Source organism: Lampetra planeri, chromosome 2 (genome assembly GCF_965212315.1).
Source record: "Lampetra planeri chromosome 2, kcLamPlan1.2.h2, whole genome shotgun sequence".
Classification (NCBI taxonomy): domain Eukaryota; kingdom Metazoa; phylum Chordata; class Hyperoartia; order Petromyzontiformes; family Petromyzontidae; genus Lampetra; species Lampetra planeri.
Window position 1 is genome coordinate 16226191 of NC_136108.1, and position 18104 is coordinate 16244294.

General features: G+C 39.2%; 1 protein-coding gene across 2 annotated transcripts in view; it reads left to right on the forward strand.

Moving 5' to 3' along the window:
- Positions 1-18104, forward strand: part of LOC144728977 (dual specificity calcium/calmodulin-dependent 3',5'-cyclic nucleotide phosphodiesterase 1A-like) — a 124385-nt gene that overhangs the window by 58747 nt on the left and 47534 nt on the right. For both annotated transcript variants that reach the window (XM_078608786.1, XM_078608795.1), the window contains 4 exons: positions 2112-2228; positions 3285-3425; positions 11000-11100; positions 14985-15113. In XM_078608786.1, the coding sequence (XP_078464912.1) occupies positions 2112-2228; positions 3285-3425; positions 11000-11100; positions 14985-15113 (488 nt within the window). The remainder of the gene's footprint in view (positions 1-2111; positions 2229-3284; positions 3426-10999; positions 11101-14984; positions 15114-18104) is intronic.

An 18104-nucleotide genomic window follows, 5' to 3' on the forward strand; every position in this document is an offset into this window, starting at 1 on the left:
ATTCAAATGCAATTTTTTTTTACTTTGGCAAAAACAACCCGACAGGTCAAAGCATTCTATTAACAATCTACATTTAGGAATCTCTAAACTAAAATATGCGGTACACCTATGACCATATTACCATCATGTGCCTGATCGCATCAGAGACTAAGTAAGGTTTTCAGCCTGGATCGTACTCGGATGGGTGACCACCATGCGCACAAGAGAGGTGTAATCGGCATTGTGTACTGCAGAGGACAGGACAGCGATATTCCATCGTCGCTGTGCACTCCTTCGACCTTCACCAACCTGCACGCTCGCCAGCGTGGTGAAGTATGGCCAAATATCCCTCATGGCCCCGCAAGGTGTGGGGGGACAGGAATGGACAACATGTGCCGTACATTTACGTGATACAGCATGTGAACTACGACATTGACAGACAATAAATGGCCCATGATGCCACAGGATCTTTCAAACATAATTAAGGCCCAAAAGACACACGTTCAAATTTGTCACAAAACTGAGGGCCAATTTGAACAATCAAGTCAACGCAGACTATCTCGGTGTTAGGGTTAGAACCTGGTAACCTTTTGGCTATGCAGCCACTGAGTAATATCTTTGTGTGTGATTATTTTGTTCTGAAGTTTCACAAGGAAATTATATATCCACTTATGTAAACGTGTTTCTATGTTGTTCTGCTGAACTTCAATTAAAGTTTCCCTGCAAGCAATGTGATATATGTAGTTAATAATGTATCCTCTGTATATCCTATTTCCTATTTATACTCTGTCAGTCGTAAATGTTGTGTTTTTCCTAAGTACATGCCATTCACATTTGTATTTAAGTTCTGACACCACCAGTGAGGTGAAAAGGAAAGGAGAGAACTTCATACACGTGAAGAGTGGCAACGTTTTCTACAATAGACGGAGAAATTACACTAATTATGGTGGAAGTGGATTCTTAGTGTCTCCTTGCATCAGATGCGAGAGCTTTAGGGTTCAAAATTTAATTGGATGGAGTTGCTCAGCTTACACTAATCCTCTTGAATCCCTAAAAGATAAAGATCAATCAAATATAGGAACAAACAACACGCATCGATGATGAAGGAGAGCAAATGTACGATAACACTTCGTTTTTGGCAGAATATGCAAAAGAAAGCATAACCTGACTGCGGTTATTTAATTGATGTGTCATTGTGTGTCGTTATCGTTCATCAATTATGTCTGTTAAAATAGGAAAATGCCGTCTGTTAAAACCATCACACCGCAGTTGGTTGGCCTTGTGTATTTCGGGAACTTTGGTATAAGACATTAATGAAAGTATGTATGTATAACAGAATGGGTATATTTCAGTTGTCAATGTAACTGTACCGAGTTGTGTTCGTGGTGACAGTGTTGCCTGAGATGTCATTGAGCTTCACACATAGAGGAGATATTTCTTGAAATTACTGAGGGATTCGACTGGAACCTGAAGTAGTTATACAATTTTTTGCTTGAGTGTCAACTGTAATGCCCTGTAGTATAAATATGCAAACATCTTTTCTACTAAGGAATAATGTAGTTTAAATGTGTTTCCTAGCATAAATATGCGAAGTCCTGGCATAGATTCCACTGTTTATTGTCATTGATAATGATGTGTATGTCCATCCCGTACCAGGTTATAATTTGTGTGCATGAAGAATGTGCAGTGGTTGTAATTATATTAGTCAAAGTGCACAGTTACTAATGATTGGAGCACATGACTTAATAATAACAACTTCATGTTTTAAATGTGTTTCTGATAATATACATCACGTTCAATTGAGCTAGTAAAGCAAAAAAAGATGACACAGTACCGTCTTAAAGAGGGTCGTTTATATATGACACATTGATAAATAAGCGTTTATCTATTACATTGAATAATCAGCTGCTGTTCATCCACCATTGGATGACAGCCTGCCCATGCCGTGCCCATTCTTACCTGGACCTGTGATGCCAGAAATCCAAACGACCAGTCAATAAATGTTACAGTAGCTAAAAAGAACCCTAACCGCAGGTGGTTGCCAAATAACAACATTTAGTGTTTAAAGAATGCATCCGTCATTGGGATCACTGTGTAAGGATGCATTGTGTGCCATGTGTTTTACTTCCCAGGAAGTAGACAAGTGGTCCTTTGATGTGTTTGCACTGCACGAGGCCAGTGGTGAGCACGCCCTCAAGTTCATTGTGTACGAGCTCTTCACCAGATATGACCTCATAGCGCGATTTAAGGTGAGCCAATTCTAAAACAAAACTATAGATTTTTTTTATACCAGGAAAGGCCCACTGAGATATATAGAAGCGACCTGGATTATCGAAGTGGCTTATTGGGTGTAAATGTACAGCATCCAAATAATATCAACGTATGTTGATTCTAAATGTGGAGGGAAAAACCAGAGGACTCGGATAAAAATCCACATAACCACAGGGAGAACATGCAAATTCCAAATATACAGGCGTCAGGGTCTTGATGGAACCCACCACCTCCTCTATACCAGGTGAGGCAGGTAACATCTTGCCGCCGTGGCACCCCCAAATTCCAACCAGACCTGCCAGTGATGTCTGAATGAACACCATCAAAGCCGTCCCTTCATTACAATCACTGGCACAGGTGTATACAAAAGTAACCATATTTTCATTTTAGATCCTATCGGTCTCTTTGTAAATGCCTCGAAGGCCTATATTTTACATGGGAGCGGTGAAAAAGTAAGAGTAAATGTTTCCCAGACAGGGATGAGGCATAATGAACGCGCCAGTGGGGGAACATCGCTTGAAGCCATACACGTCACAGGGGAAAATGACAACAGTGAGTGATGGTGCAATTCGCGGTGGCGTGACGTGTCACGCTATGCCGAAGCGAGCGGTAACATTTCTCCAAAGGACATCTGAGCCCAGAACATGAATTAAGGACCATATTGATTAATTCATATTCTGGGCCAGAGTGATAAGCCTTTAGACAATTAATGCCCGGCAGCTTCAGGTTACGGTAATATGCTCCTCATCTATATGAATTACATATAATGGCAACATTGCATGATGTATGAAATGTGTCATTTCAGGGTGGCCCTTATATTTCAAAATACGGTTTACGATTGTCTCTTGTTGTTGAATTATGCATGACCTTTAAATTGTAGCCAAATTGAAGGATGTGTAGGAGCCGCTACCATGGTATTTATTTTAAATAAGGACCACACTAACGTTTTTATGTTGAACTCCTTTCGCATCCGTACGTAGCCAACTGTGCTAATGGGAGGTGCGGAATGTGTATGGAATGTAACTGTTTCACAGATCCCTGTGTCGTCTGTGGTGTCATTTGTGGAAGCTCTGGAGGCTGGATACAGCAAGCACAAGAACCCCTATCACAATTCGGTCCACGCAGCTGACGTCACCCAGACTGTGCACTACCTGATGCTCAAAACGGGCACAATAGTAAGTGTGTTACTCTCGATCATTTACAATTACCTGTACACTCTCGTCTGGTGTGCTGTGAATGTTAGGGCAACTGCTTTTGCGTTGTTGTAAATACTTTTGTGCTCACATCTTCACCAAAACCGCACTGACCAGCGTGGTGATGTGTGGTCAAATAACACCGACAACACGCACGGCATGAGGAAGCCCTCGTCCAGCAGTGGATTGGCAGAGGGCTTTACATGTACATGCAGTACTGCATGTACGTATCGTGTATGTTTATGTCAACACAACACAATACATACAAAACATAAACAAAAATGTGAGCAATCTATGATGATTTGGCTTGTGAACAATGACAACTCCTCATGCCACACAATGATAATTGGTTGTCCCTGAAAAATCAACATCAGGATGCACGTTTATTTTCGAAAATGTAAACCCTGACATTGATGAATAGAATACAGTTCACCTCGTACACGTTATATCATGTTAAAGATTAGAATTGCTCTGCGTAGATATTTGTGTGATATTTGATTTGTAAAATGGTTCAATTGTTTACATATATACTTTTACCCTCAATAATGTGCACCCCCATCAGGCTGTCTGCTCACTTTCCACGTAATAACCAAATGCATGCGTATCACGTGCAAATGCTGCTGTAAGCCTTTCCGTAATGCCCGACCGACGCCAGTGTTCACTCTGTCATATTAACACTACGCTTGAAAAAGAATCAGGTTGGCAGAGCCACTGTGATATTGGTGGAAATTACAAAAGGGGAAAAAAGAATGGCTTTAGTGCGGTGTAATTAAAAAGCCTGCAGTCCATTACAATACCATAGCCCTAAAGGAAGTGTAGGAAAATTATAAATACATGTTTCGCGTTCCATTGAAATTTACCTTACAGCACGGAACCATTACGAGATTCACAGTGCCTATCATTTTTTTGTCCCGGACTGCAATGGCTTTATGTGAACCATACATTTTTGTTGGAGCAGCAGTGGTGGCTGGGAAGTGGTGTATTGCTTGCTGTGCTGCATTTTGTGCCTAGAAATAGGCAGCTGGGTCTCATTGGTTTAAAGCTATGGGGAGTAGATTGTTGTATCAGGACAAATTTATACTGGTCCTTGTTAGCACATTCGCTGGGTCAGAAAGGGATACAATTTAGGTGCGCCAGACCAAAATGAAAATTGTGTGTGCTATATTCATATTAATAAAGCAAGCATTTGCATTTAAATTAAGCATTTCATACTAAACCCCCAAGGCTTCAGAAGTGGCCAGGTGGCTCAGAGGTCAAAGGGCTGCGCTGGCACTGCTGGGTTTGAATCAGGGCAGCAGCCTGTGATTATAAGTGGGATCTTAAGTGATGGGAGTTGATGTCTCAGCCCAGTTGCCAATGACTGCTCAAACTAACCATAATATTACATTCGGTTTGATTTGTCTATATTTCAGCCATGAGAATTAAAAACTATTGGTTTGACCGTAATGCAACAATCTCTTAGAAGAGTGCATGGGAAAGTGTGTCCCCTACTGTGCAAGGGATAAACATTGATTTTTAATGAATGTTTCAGACGTGTGTTGTTTGACACCTGGGGCACACTGCTACGTGATATTTCTAAATTTATTATTTTTCTCTGGACATCATACAATTAGAGAAATTTGGTCGGAAGAAGACAAATGCTATTAAACCTACACACTTCAGAACTGTTTTTCAAAAATATTGTAATGCAATCGGATTGAGTCATATTGCTATGGCACAGTTTTTGTTTAGAGAAAATGTATATATTTTTTCATAAGGCCACATAGGCCTTGGTTAGTGACAGGAAGACATGTTTATCTCACTTAAAAAGCTTTTAACAAGCATACAATTTGAAATTGTAATGCATATGCACAGCGAATTTAAGTAACATTCGACACGTTTTTTCAGTGCCGAGCAAGTGACATTTTGAAGCATGAAAGTCAGGCCTGGCACGGAATTCATAATATATGCTACAGGGCATATGGTGCACCATTAATAGTGTTTTAATATATGTCATATGCCAGCCACAAATTCTGATTGATGTTGCGTGTAAATAAATTTAAGCTCTTCCAACTGCTGTGACCAGTGTCCTCATCATCTCCCCATTAGCAGAAGAGTTTAACAAATTAGCCCGCTGCTGTTGGACATACATTACGTCATCAAATGCAGCGGGGCTCTATAATGAAGACAAATAGGTTCATTGCAGAGGTTTTCTTTTGCAGCAATGGTCATATCTTAAATAATTCTCATCAGCAGCAGGGTTTATTGTCAAAATAATTTAATTAAAAAAAAACCAATGACCCACCATTTCCAACAACAAAGGAAAAGGATGCATTGCCATTAAATGAACGTACTACCGTGTACGGAAGCCACGTTGATAGAACACGCACGCTGTGCGGCATTGCTGCATCTCATGTTAATGGAAAAATACAGTCTGTTCTCCTATAACGCGTGTTTTCATAACGTGAATTTTATATAACACGATGAATGTAGTAGGGAACACATTTTAATAACACGGATGCGAATTGGATATAATTCGACTGAGTGAACGGAGCTACGTCTAGCGAGTAGGATTAAGTGGTTATACGGTTGTCTCGGCGTAACATCACACAAGGCGGTGGGATGCTGCTGGATGTTTCTAGATGCTACCCACGCACATCAGTCTTTGTTCAGGCTGCATACGCTTCTCACGTGTTCGTGCGGAATGTGCTTTACCCTCTATTCTATATTATTTATTATAACGTGATTTTTCCAGAACGCGGTGTTTTTCAGACTTGCACGCTTGCATTGTAAATATTTTCGCTGATGATTTGTGCCATCATTGTGTCAAGTCGCTTCTCCAGTCGTGAATTGATCTTCTACCAGTGGCAGTAATAAGAAGCCCTCGCAGCCCTAATCTGACACATTAATCTCCTGAAACATCCAATTAAGGCGCCTGCAAAGTGGTTATCTGCTGCTCAGGTCTCCTCTGACGAGGCGTGATTTACGTTATGCGTCGCAGATCGTAGATCATCGCCTTTGCACGTCCCTATGCAGTAATGTGCGTCTAATTGATAAGTGCTTATGTACACTACCGTAGATATTTTGGAACGTCAGTTCTGCAGGACTTAGTCCTACTGGTGTGCCGTTAAAACCCTCAGAGATGACACAAAACGAGATGGGATTTAACCGTGGCACGGGCAACCTCTGTGGTTCCTGTCTTGGATTATTTTGTAGGGAAACCACCCAGGAGCTAAGAGGATATCAGAGAGGACTAAACTCCCCCCCACCCCACCCCACCCTACAATGAGATTCCCTTTTGTTCAGAACTAAATTTAAGATGAAAAGTTATATATCTGTATTTCAAAACAACACCACAGAACATACCTTTGAGTTGCAGACTTGTAGTTGCGGTATTAACAATATTCCACAGCTCCATCTATTCAGTAGTCATCCTCTTCCACTCCATCGTTCATCTCAAACTACAATCTTGACGTAAAGCTTCCGTGACTGCAGGGATTCATATTCTTTGGGTCTTTCGGTAAAGTCACGTAGATAGGTTCAAAGAAAATAACAAAAAAACTACGACGTTTCGATCGCAACACAAGCAGTCGTCATCATGTGTTGTGATGTGTTGCGATCGAAACGTCATAGTTTTTTGTTATTTTCTTTGAACCTATCTACGTGACTTTACCGAAAGACTCAAAGAATACAATCACCCCCTTATAGTGATGTGTCCTGCCCAACCACACTTACTGTTTTTTTTAACAGTCAACTTGATTTCTCTAACTCGTGAATGTTCTACGATGCATGTGTTCCTCTTGCTGTCTCTCAATGTAATTCTCAACGTGCGTCTCTCCACGTTTCTGCGCGCATCTTTCAGCTTTTGTTTAATTTTGCATGTCAACGTCCTTGCTTCTGATCCACGTGTCATAACAGGTGATACACACGTATTTTACCGTATTGTTGAGGCACATTGGTATGTTGAATTTCACTGCTAAGGTCAGTTTTCCAAAAGTACTCAAACCCGCACCACAATCTGATTCGTGATATTTATAAATATTATTGAAAACCCTTTAAAAAATGGAACACTGACACTGAGATTTCTTGAAGAAAACACCAAAAGTAACGAAACATTTTACATCAGAAGGGGAATCAGACACGGAGATACACCTTTTAACAAAGTTATTCATGGAGACAACGCGATTTAAAAAAAAAATGCTTGGAGAAATAAAGTAATAAACTTAAAAGGAAATAAACTAACCTGTGGTATTTGCTGATGACGTAAACGTTATAAAAAGCAATGGAAATTAATTACAGGATAATATCTAAGAACTTAATGAATAATGCTGCAAAGTGGGGCTCAGGCTAAATCTGATTAAAACAAAACCTTTGGAGATATCTGTTGGGAAGGAAACAATTGGACAACACAGCAGTTTTTTAAAGTAGACGAGGATCAACAATGAATACATTGCCATCATTTTGCAAATAAAATCCACCTCAATGAATTCCCTCAAGAATGTTTTAAAACAGGGGCTATGTGAGAGGTGCTAGTTAAACATGGCATGAAGTAAAACAAGGCTAATTTTCATCTGCTACCGAATTATACTGTTTAATTGCTATTTGGACTGATTTTAAATGCGGATTTCTATAATTTGTAACCAAATTAAGGTTGACCTTATTTTTTTTCATAATTCTAATTACCTTGGTTTGGATTGGGGAATAGGTTACGTAATATGTATGTAAGTACCAGATAAAACAAGCAAAGTGGTTTGTATCGTTTGCTGGATGAGCTTAATGGAAGGTAATAAACACATTTTAAATGAACATTATTTGTTTTAAGTATAATATAGTACTATAATATTCCAACTTTTTCAAATGTTGTGCTATGTTATTCCTGTTCCAATCACGATGTGTACGTTTGCCCGAGGCATACTACATGTTAAGGCTGCACACAGTGACATCGCGCAACATTTCACGACTCAACTGCAATGCAAACGTGCTAACGAAGGCAGCGTACGACGTGCAACATCTTTAATGATTTGTGCACTGAGCCACCCTCAGGAGAGTTCATGATGATGTTGATGATGGTCATGATGATGATGATGTATATGTACAGTCTCCTGGCTAGGTAACCCCTTATTCTGAATGATTGTCGTCTTTGTGTTGATCTTGTTTATAACCTTATTGGACAAATGAGATATATTATTGTACATTTCTTTGTGTCCCCTATGTAAATGTGTAGACAATTATAGATGTCAGAATAGCCGCTAGTTCATTGCACCTGGCAAACATTCATTCTTGACCGTGATTCAATGTTTTACACACAGTTAAAAGAGGTATGCCGTTGACAATGGGGTTCCACTAAACATCAAGTGTCTCGATTAATCTGGCTTGCTAACACGTAAGCACATTATAACAATTGTTACATATGATAAGATAAACATCTACTTAGTACAATACTTCCAATTGAAACGCATCATCTGTGAAAACTTAGGAATTTAATAAAGCACCTGTTTTTTTACATTCATTTATAAATAAATAGTTTCCCAAATGTATAGAAGATTATGGTTTTCAGTTGTATTGCCATCTGAAAAGTAAAATTGTATCATAATAAAAAAACAACGGCAGTTAATGTTAACCATATATAGACGGAGACGTACAGACATGGTACACTTTGAGCAGTTAGTGTGCATATTTGCATCATTAGCGAAAAGTTATTGGTCACAGAGAATAAAAAATGGGGTTGATTGCATGTGTTGCCTTCTCTCACCCTAGGTGGCAAGGTAATTATAATTTTTAATTGTCAATATGTATGGTAGATTACTGATTGGAAGCTGGCCTTGTATAATAAAGAGGCATCGATTTTGTTATAATAGCCTCAGGGCAAAAACAGAAAATTACAATGTGAAATATATGTTCACTGATGATAATGGATGTGCTTTTGGTAATTAAAAATATTATATATTTAGTGGTTTATAAAATAACAAAAGTATGATGGAGCGAGTGATACATTTTTTTGAAGGAATAAATAACAATGGTTTAATCTACAAAAATCTTCAAAATAGTAGAGAATAATTATATATAGGAAATAAACAGGAAATAAATAAATAGTCTGCCTCAGCAGCAGACCACGCTTTCCCACCTGATAATGGACGCTTGTGTTGCGCCCGAAACGTCGTGATTTATTTTATTTTACACCTACGTGACTTTACCGAAAGAAGCAAAGACTATAGGAAATAAATAATCAGAAACATACAGTTTGATACAAACCTGCGCTGGCATTTGCCACATTTCCATTCTTGACGCGATTAGTGGAACTAATTGAATTACAAGACCATAAAGGAAAATATGCTCTGCTCTCTCGACCGCAGAAGGTCGCTCGCACACCCATTCTAAGCACACGCACATCTAAGGTACACAAACTGGTACTGAGTGACACACATTTCGTTCCATATTTCTACGGCAAGTGGCCCAGTCTTTTACAGAGGTCCCACAAATGAGTGCAAATTTTAACTGCACTGGACGGGACGAGTCATCCCCTCCAAGCCACACACTCTACCACTGCACGACCAGCTGGATGACTTTGTGACAGTTGCAACATTCAAATATTAATTCTAGATTTGAAGCTTTCGTGACTGCAAGGATTCATATTCTTAGGTTTTTTCGTTAAAGTCACGTAGGTAAAACATTAAAATTCGGAGGCAACACCTGAAGACGGAAGCTTGTGTTGACTCCAAAACGTCGTGATTTTTATTTTATTTTTATTAATTTTAATGTGACTTTACCGAAAAAACCTAAGAATATTCAAATATTAGCATGCAACTACGTTTTGTATGTGCTTTATCTAGATGACACAAAGCACTTGATTGCTTGTCTCTTGAATTCACTGTCGTACCATACAGTCTGCTGACCTGTATATGTCGCGTAATCGTAACATTCTGCATGGACAAATGAGCAAAATACTAACTTATGTATGATTTGGGAAAGTAATGTACGAACTGTTTCGTCCTTGAGTGTCGATCAATTACTAAGAATCATCATCCTTGTTGGCATTGAGCCCTCCCCCTGGGTTGTTCCTGAAAATGTACCGTGAGGACTGATGAGAAAGCCAAAATAATGCGGGATCTTACCATGTGTGTAATTTAGAAGACATCATCTCAAATCCGATTACATGGACATAATCCGCAGCACAGTGTGGGGAGTTGACAGAGGTAAACATGTTGATTTAATAAATAAAACTCCCAAAATGAGTCAAACAGTTTGATGTTGTATTTGCCAATCTGTACTATTATAATTGTATTTCAAAATCCATATTCTTATATCAGGATATGTTATCTGGAAAATGAGGTAGAGATGGCTATGGCACATGTAGGACGGAGGAACTCCGGGTACTGGACACCCAGAGGTCCAAGACCAAGGAGAATAATTAAAGACAGATGGTGGGATATGGTGAGGGCAAACTTGGGAGATTGGGTGTCAACATTGCAAAAGCTTAGGGATCTAGCAGATGGAATGCAGTGATGGCAAGGTGTGTTTACGTAAACAGCATTGGCGTCCCTTGCCTTTTGACACTGTTTCTTCTTTTGCCTCCACAGCATTGGTTAAATGAGCTGGAGATCTTATCTATGATCTTTGCCGCTGCAATCCATGACTACGAGCACACGGGCACCACGAACAACTTCCACATCCAGACACGGTAAGCACCAAGAGCAAACAGGGCAGCAGCATGACACTCGTGTGCAGCATGGCACGGTGCCTTCTCCTGCAGCGCCGGAAGGGCCACATCTCTGAAAGAAGGCTCCTTGGAACAACACGGGGTGCTGCAGTGGCGAAATGTTAACTACCTTGTCTGTTATACAGGAGTGCGTGGGTTCGATCTTTTCCCCTGAAGCCTGCCGGATATTTGGAGTTTGCATGTTCTTCCTGTGGCTGCGTGGATTTTTATCCGGGTCCTTCGTTTTTTTTTCCCTCCACATTTAGAAAAGTGCGTTGAGAGTATTTTGGCTGCAATACATTACAACATGATAAGCCACTTCTGCTTTTTGTGTTTAATTGTATTGTCCTTCCCCTGCACCTCCGAATAACGTGATTGGCTACATATAGTGTAAAATAAGTTCTACATTCACATATATATTTCCGTGAGCTATAATTTGTGGCCAGTTGCTTCTGAAAAAAGAGCTATATAGCTCAGTGGGCCTTACCTGGTAAAATAAAAATAGTTAATAGCTTAACAAATATTTTTCTACTGTACTTTTTCATCTTGTACATAAATTATATATGTACACACACACACTTCTTGTACAGCAGGCAGAATAAATGTGCTCCAGTTAAATTAACTATTTAGTTTTTTGAGAAAATGTGTGTTCAAAATCTCCCTGGTTTTAGTTGGCAGTTGTGAGATTTTGTGATTGCATTTGCTACGTGAATTTGTAAGCTCACTGAGGGCACACGTCTTTTATAAGGGGAAAGCCAAGAACGAATATATCATCCTATAAAAATGGTGTAAGAAATTTTAATTACACAAAATCATGTAAAAGGTTTAAGAGATTTTAAATGTTGATTTGAAGCCTTCGTGACTGCAGGAATCCATACTCTTTGGTTCTTTCGGTAAAGTCACGTAGGTAGAAAAATAAAAGAAGAAAATATATATATATCACGACGTTTCGATCGCAACACAAGCGATCGTCTTCAAGTGGAAAAAAAATATCCAGCAGTGGAACTGCTGAACCAGCGAGAGAGCTGTTACAAAAAGGTGTTGCGATCGAAGCGTCGTGATATATTATTTCTTATTTTATTTTTCTACCTACGTGACTTTACCGAAAGAACCAAAGAGTATAGATTTTAAATGATACGAAAGATTAAAAAGTCTAAGGTTATGTAATGTATTGTACATATAATATAATTTAGTCTACAAATTGTTCAAAACAAATGTTAGCAACATCATCATAGCTCAAGGACATGACTCTTATTCTAATTACCCAAGGAATGGAAAAAATATATTTCTTACACATTGCTGTTGGATGCACACGGGATAATTGTATGCAATTCAAGAATTGTATGCAATGTATGCAATACAAGAAATGTATGCACGACTTTTGGAGGGCATATAAATGGTATATGTAGAGCAAATACATCCAAGGCATTTGGGAGCAGTTGTCATCATTGCCTCTTGATACCAGCTTGCTCTTCAACTGTCCACATCTTAATTTTTGTTGTCACAGTCTTTCCTAGTTTGGAGGGTATTGTTACACACAAAAACATATCCTTCTTCCAGTAATGCACCTCCCAACACTGCATCATTGCACATCCCTGCTTCATATATGTTCATATCAGTAACCCAACCTTGTGATATTTGGTAGGGATGAGCCAGTGCTTTACTAGATTTCTGTTGGTCTCATTCATGGCAGGCATACAGTATTAATTCTAGATTTGAAGCTTTCGTGACTGCAAGGATTCATACTCTTAGTTTTTTCGGTAAAGTCACGTAGGTAAAAAATGAAATAAAAATGTATACAAATTAAATAATAAAAAACCATGACGTTTCGGAGGCAACACAAGTCTCCGTCATCAGGTGGGACCGTCACAGCCACTTGATACAGCAAATATGGCTGTGACGGTCCCACCTGATGACGGAGACTTGTGTTGCCTCCGAAACGTCGTGATTTTTTATTATTTAATTTGTATTAATTTAAATTTAATTTTTTATCTACGTGACTTTACCGAAAAAACTAGGAGCAGGCATACAGTATTCAGAATTAATGTGGGCTAAGAACTATGGCATTCATTCCGCGAGGTAATATCTGATGAATCGGCCCATTGGGCCGAAGCCTAAATGGCTGCACTGGACCAGCTGCAGGCTTATGTGAGCCTCTCTTGTGGTTAAATGGCTGTAAAAATCTTTACAGACGATTTTCCAAAAAAGTGTTCACATTTGAAATTTTTTTATTCCTTAAGAATAAATCTTTAGGTTAATTTTGTTGCGACTTTATTTCTGAAAACACCGTAGCTCAAACATATGCTTTTGCTTTGCGTTCTAAACTTGCAGTACTTGTATTAATGCATTCAGTCTTAAGTGAAAGATAATGGGCCCAGGCTTGAGAAATCACAGCGCATTGATTCAAATGGGGGCACTCGACATATTTGAAGTGCCCTTGCTTTTGAATGCAGTAATCTACCATATTAAAGACATTAGAGAGCTGCATTTAGCCTTTTTCCCAGTGCTTCTCCAATGTGGGCCAATAACGGCTGGAGGATTGCTTGAATTCCATTAAAGCTGAGCACCATTTTAAGTTAATGATTTTTTTTCCACTTTGACACATTGCAGCTGCTAGATCATTACCAATACGTCCCAATGGCTCTCCTGGTCAGCTTGTGAAGATTTCATTCCCACTTCTTAAAATGGCCCTAAGTAACCATGGAAATCACTGGCAAGGTCACACAAATGCCGTAAATTATTCCTTACCTACCTCATGAAAAAAAACAAATTATCTGTCCGTATACTGCTGTGACCTAATTTACACCTTTCTAAAAAGTCAACCAGAAGATTCTCCAACAACACAGTACTAAGCTTCAGTAAAAAAAAAGATGCATTGTGAAGTTCAATGCATGTAAACGTGGTCATACTGCTCTGCAACAACTGTGTGAAGTAAGCGTCCTGATGTCATTCTGTAAAGGAGAAAGACTTTTGTGGGGAAAAATATATAATTCATACCAATTTACAGTGTAACTGAGATGAGAACTAACACCCCGTTAAATCTCACGAGTGTTTTAATATAAAAAGGAGAGAAAATCATAACCACCTTCCAGACACAATTGCTATAACTGGAACAGATTCGGTTCGGAGCAGTGGCGGTCACTCATCAGCAAAATCTGCAGTCACAGGGAAACCAGACTGAGTGACGCACATGGGTAGATTACCGAACAGCCATACTTTAAATTTATGAAGCCACTAAAGCATAGAAAAACAAATACTCTAATTGCATTTATGTTGCCATTCATGATTCGTAGTATTACATTCCATGCAGCGTTTTAAAATAGTTGCCTGAAAATGCAAACACCAGTTTAATGGTTAGAATGTTTGTGTTTTCATCATAAAAAATTATACAACTGTCTTAACCTGTTTGAAACCCGATATATGAATCCAGAAAAGTGGAACTGTAGCAGGCAATTCAACTCAGAATTGGTCAGTTCAGGAGTTAATATCTAAGTCAGGATGGACAGAGGCAATTATCAACAATGGTCATCTAATGGAGAGAAACCTGAACAAACACCTTTGAAATATGGGATTTCAACCATTTGAAATGAATATCACCCCATGGATTTTTTTTAGCAAGGAATGCATTTATATGTGTATTAGGGATGTCATTACTTAGAATGAGGACCATGGTCACAACCGCTAAACATATTTTTTTATTAGGCTACATTTCACGGTGATGCATAATTCGACAACAAGAAATGTCAATCTTAAAACAGATCTAGAAAAATAAGGATCACCCAAAAAGTATATACAGTATATGTGTTCTCTACGACATCAAGATTGCACAGTACTACCCCCGTGTCTGTGCCTCGGCTTTCTTGCAGGTCAGACTCGGCGATCCTTTACAACGACCGCTCAGTGCTTGAGAACCACCACGTGAGCGCTGCCTACCGCCTCATGCAGGAAGACGAGGAGATGAACATCCTTATCAACCTGTCCAAGGATGACTGGAGGTGAGACAAGATCTCCATCCTCAATGTTATCACTAAATGAATGTAAAGTAAAACAACTTTAACTTCAAAGTTATTTAGGGATTTATATCTTTTTTTAACACAGAGGCTTTTGCCAAACTATCTGATGCTGCCCCTTAAAATAGATTAAATTAATGATACTTTCAGGACCATGCGTGCACTGGAGAAACTCAGGTGGATATATATATATCAAAGCACCTCCGATTGGCACGGTTTGCTACGTACGGTGCGAAAGAGTGTTCAACATACATGGCATTTTTATCCACCGGTAACGGAAACAAATGTAGCAGCATTTACAGGTTTCCCTCTGTTTGTGCGGTAGTTGCGTTCCAAGGAAAGGGATGCACAAAGTGAAACCGCACGAGACAGCTGCCTACTCAGTTGCATCTACAGTACACACACACACACGCAATGTTACCCCATCTCCAACCACATCGCCACATATGAGTGAGTTAAAACTGCAAAGAGATTCTTTTGGGTAGAAATAGATGCGAAATTGCACAAACTGAACTTGCATAAAGCGATGGAAACTTTTACTTATTTTCTACAGTCCGAACTGCTCATACTTGCAAAATGATATGCAGGGTGCTTCAAATTTGTTTTAAAACTTCTGAGAATTTGCAACAATACCACAAGAAATGTGCCTCTGGGCTCTGGAGATCTCCTGGAGAAGATTCTAGGCACGTGTTTACAATGATGACGTAAAAGTGGAGACTCTTTGACTTTGGGAAGCTATTAACATACATTTGTTATTATGCTGCAGTGTATTATCCGTTCTTTTTCCATTAAAAACAATAGTCCCATATAAGTAAAAAAAAAGCACCCTGTATTTACTTTGGGAGCCGTGGTTGTGAGATGTTATATCCCTCGCTTGGTATACAGGAGGTTGTGGGTTCGATCCCGACTGACAATGCCTGTATATTTATAATCTGCATGTTCTCTCCCTGTGGTCACATACATTTTTCTTCAGGTCCTCCGGTTTTCCCCTCCACATTGATAAACATACATTCAAATTATTTTGCTGCTACTATAAATTCCCACATATTCAATCAATCAATCTTTATTTTGCGTGCCAATATCGCCCTCAATAAAGTAGGCATCAGTGCACACTATAACAAAACAAGAACGGTATAGAGGGCATATTATGATAAACCACTTCGATGCGCTATCATGTGTGGCCACGTTGCCTGTGAAAAATTATCCAAGAGCTCAGTGGGCTTTACCTGCTCAATGAAATATAGAATGATGACAAAATTGCACGAAGTGGTAACCGTCTTCAAATTGAATTGAATAAGTGCACACTACTGTGGGATGAATATGCTCCAAAGTGAACCCTTTTAACTTTGTAAGCCACCTATTGCGACAGCGCCAAATGGGATCCCAGCAGGAAGCATTGGCCGACATTTTAACGCTCCATTAAACATTATCATCTGGAGGGACAGTTTGCGTTGATGCCGCACTATCTTAGCTGCTTTAAAAAAAAAAGTTGGTAAGCTCTAGTTGCTTTCATGTCAGATGTCGTTGGAATATTGACTTGACATGTCCTCTAGAGATATACAGCATTTGGCAAGAGACGAATGTTCTCAGTTGAGCTTACGATGGCTGGAGCAAGAGCATGGACAGCCACTAATGTGTAAAAGTTTTAGGCACTTTGTTTACTATGGCATTTCAATGCTCTAGTCTACAGTAATGGGTGTTTTCTTGTTTGTGTTTATTAGAGGTTCGTTAATGCACATGTCTACGGTGAAATAAGTGGTAGCCAAAGAACGGAACGCGTCCAAAAGGATGTCCACCGGGGAGATGGAGCGATTAATTCAGCTCGTGCAGGGGCGAGGTGGATTATTACATCGTAGGATCGTGAGAGATGGCAGTGGCTTGGGGAGCCCTTCATCCAGCAGTGGACCGACCATGGCTGACGATGATACTCCCAAACAAAAACAAACCACACACTGTACAGTTTACATATGTGCAGTATGTTACTATAAATGTTACTTTGCATTGCCTTGATGTACCTCACTAATAATTATATTCCCCTTTAAAATGAAATCTGAGTGTGTTGTGTGCTCGGGCCCACTTTCTAATGGGCATGCCATTTTGAGCAGCTGTTGCTGTTGTTTGATGTCATATGGTGCCTGCAGTGGATGAATCCATTTTACCTTTTGGTAAATATGACCCCTTCAGAAACCTTCTCATCAGCATCCCTTTGTTGATTTGTGAAATTATCTTTTTGATAACCATCTCATGATTGGAAATAAATACCTCGGGAAATAAAGAGTTCACTTGTTTGCCTGAGGCTTTGTTTGTTCAAGAGTCACACCTAAAAAAATAGTTATATGCAAAGATTATAAAAACCTTGAATAGATGAGATGGTTGATGAAGATGTCAGACATTTCTTTATCTAGAAATAAAAATAGTCGGTGTTGATTAATCCTGTTAACTAATTTTCTTAAGCCAAGCCTGCATCTTCTTGGTTCTTTCGGTAAAGTCACGTAGAAGGGAAGTAATAAAATAATAAAAATAAAACATAATAAAATAATTCTCACGACGTTTTGGCTACAATGCAAGCAGCCGTCTTCACCTGAAGACAGCTGCTTGTCTTCACCTGAAGACGGCTGCTTGCGTTGTAGCCGAAACGTCGTGAGAATTATTTTATTATGTTTTATTTTTATTATTTTATTACTTCCCTTCTACGTGACTTTACCGAAAGAACCAAGAAGATGAATCCCTGCAGTCACGAAAGCTTTAAATCGAAACCAAGCCTGCACTTTGTAGAGGTATAAAACATACTATTACATGGGACCTTTTTTAGCAGTATCAACGTATGAAAAAATAAGAATAGGTTTTACCCTTTCTGGCAATAAAACAGGTGTTAAGATGATAATAGGTTTTTCCCCTTTTTTCTGGCAACAAAACAGGTGTTGAGATGTTAAAACACCAAACTGAAACCTTTTACAAGGAATCATGTCTGCATTA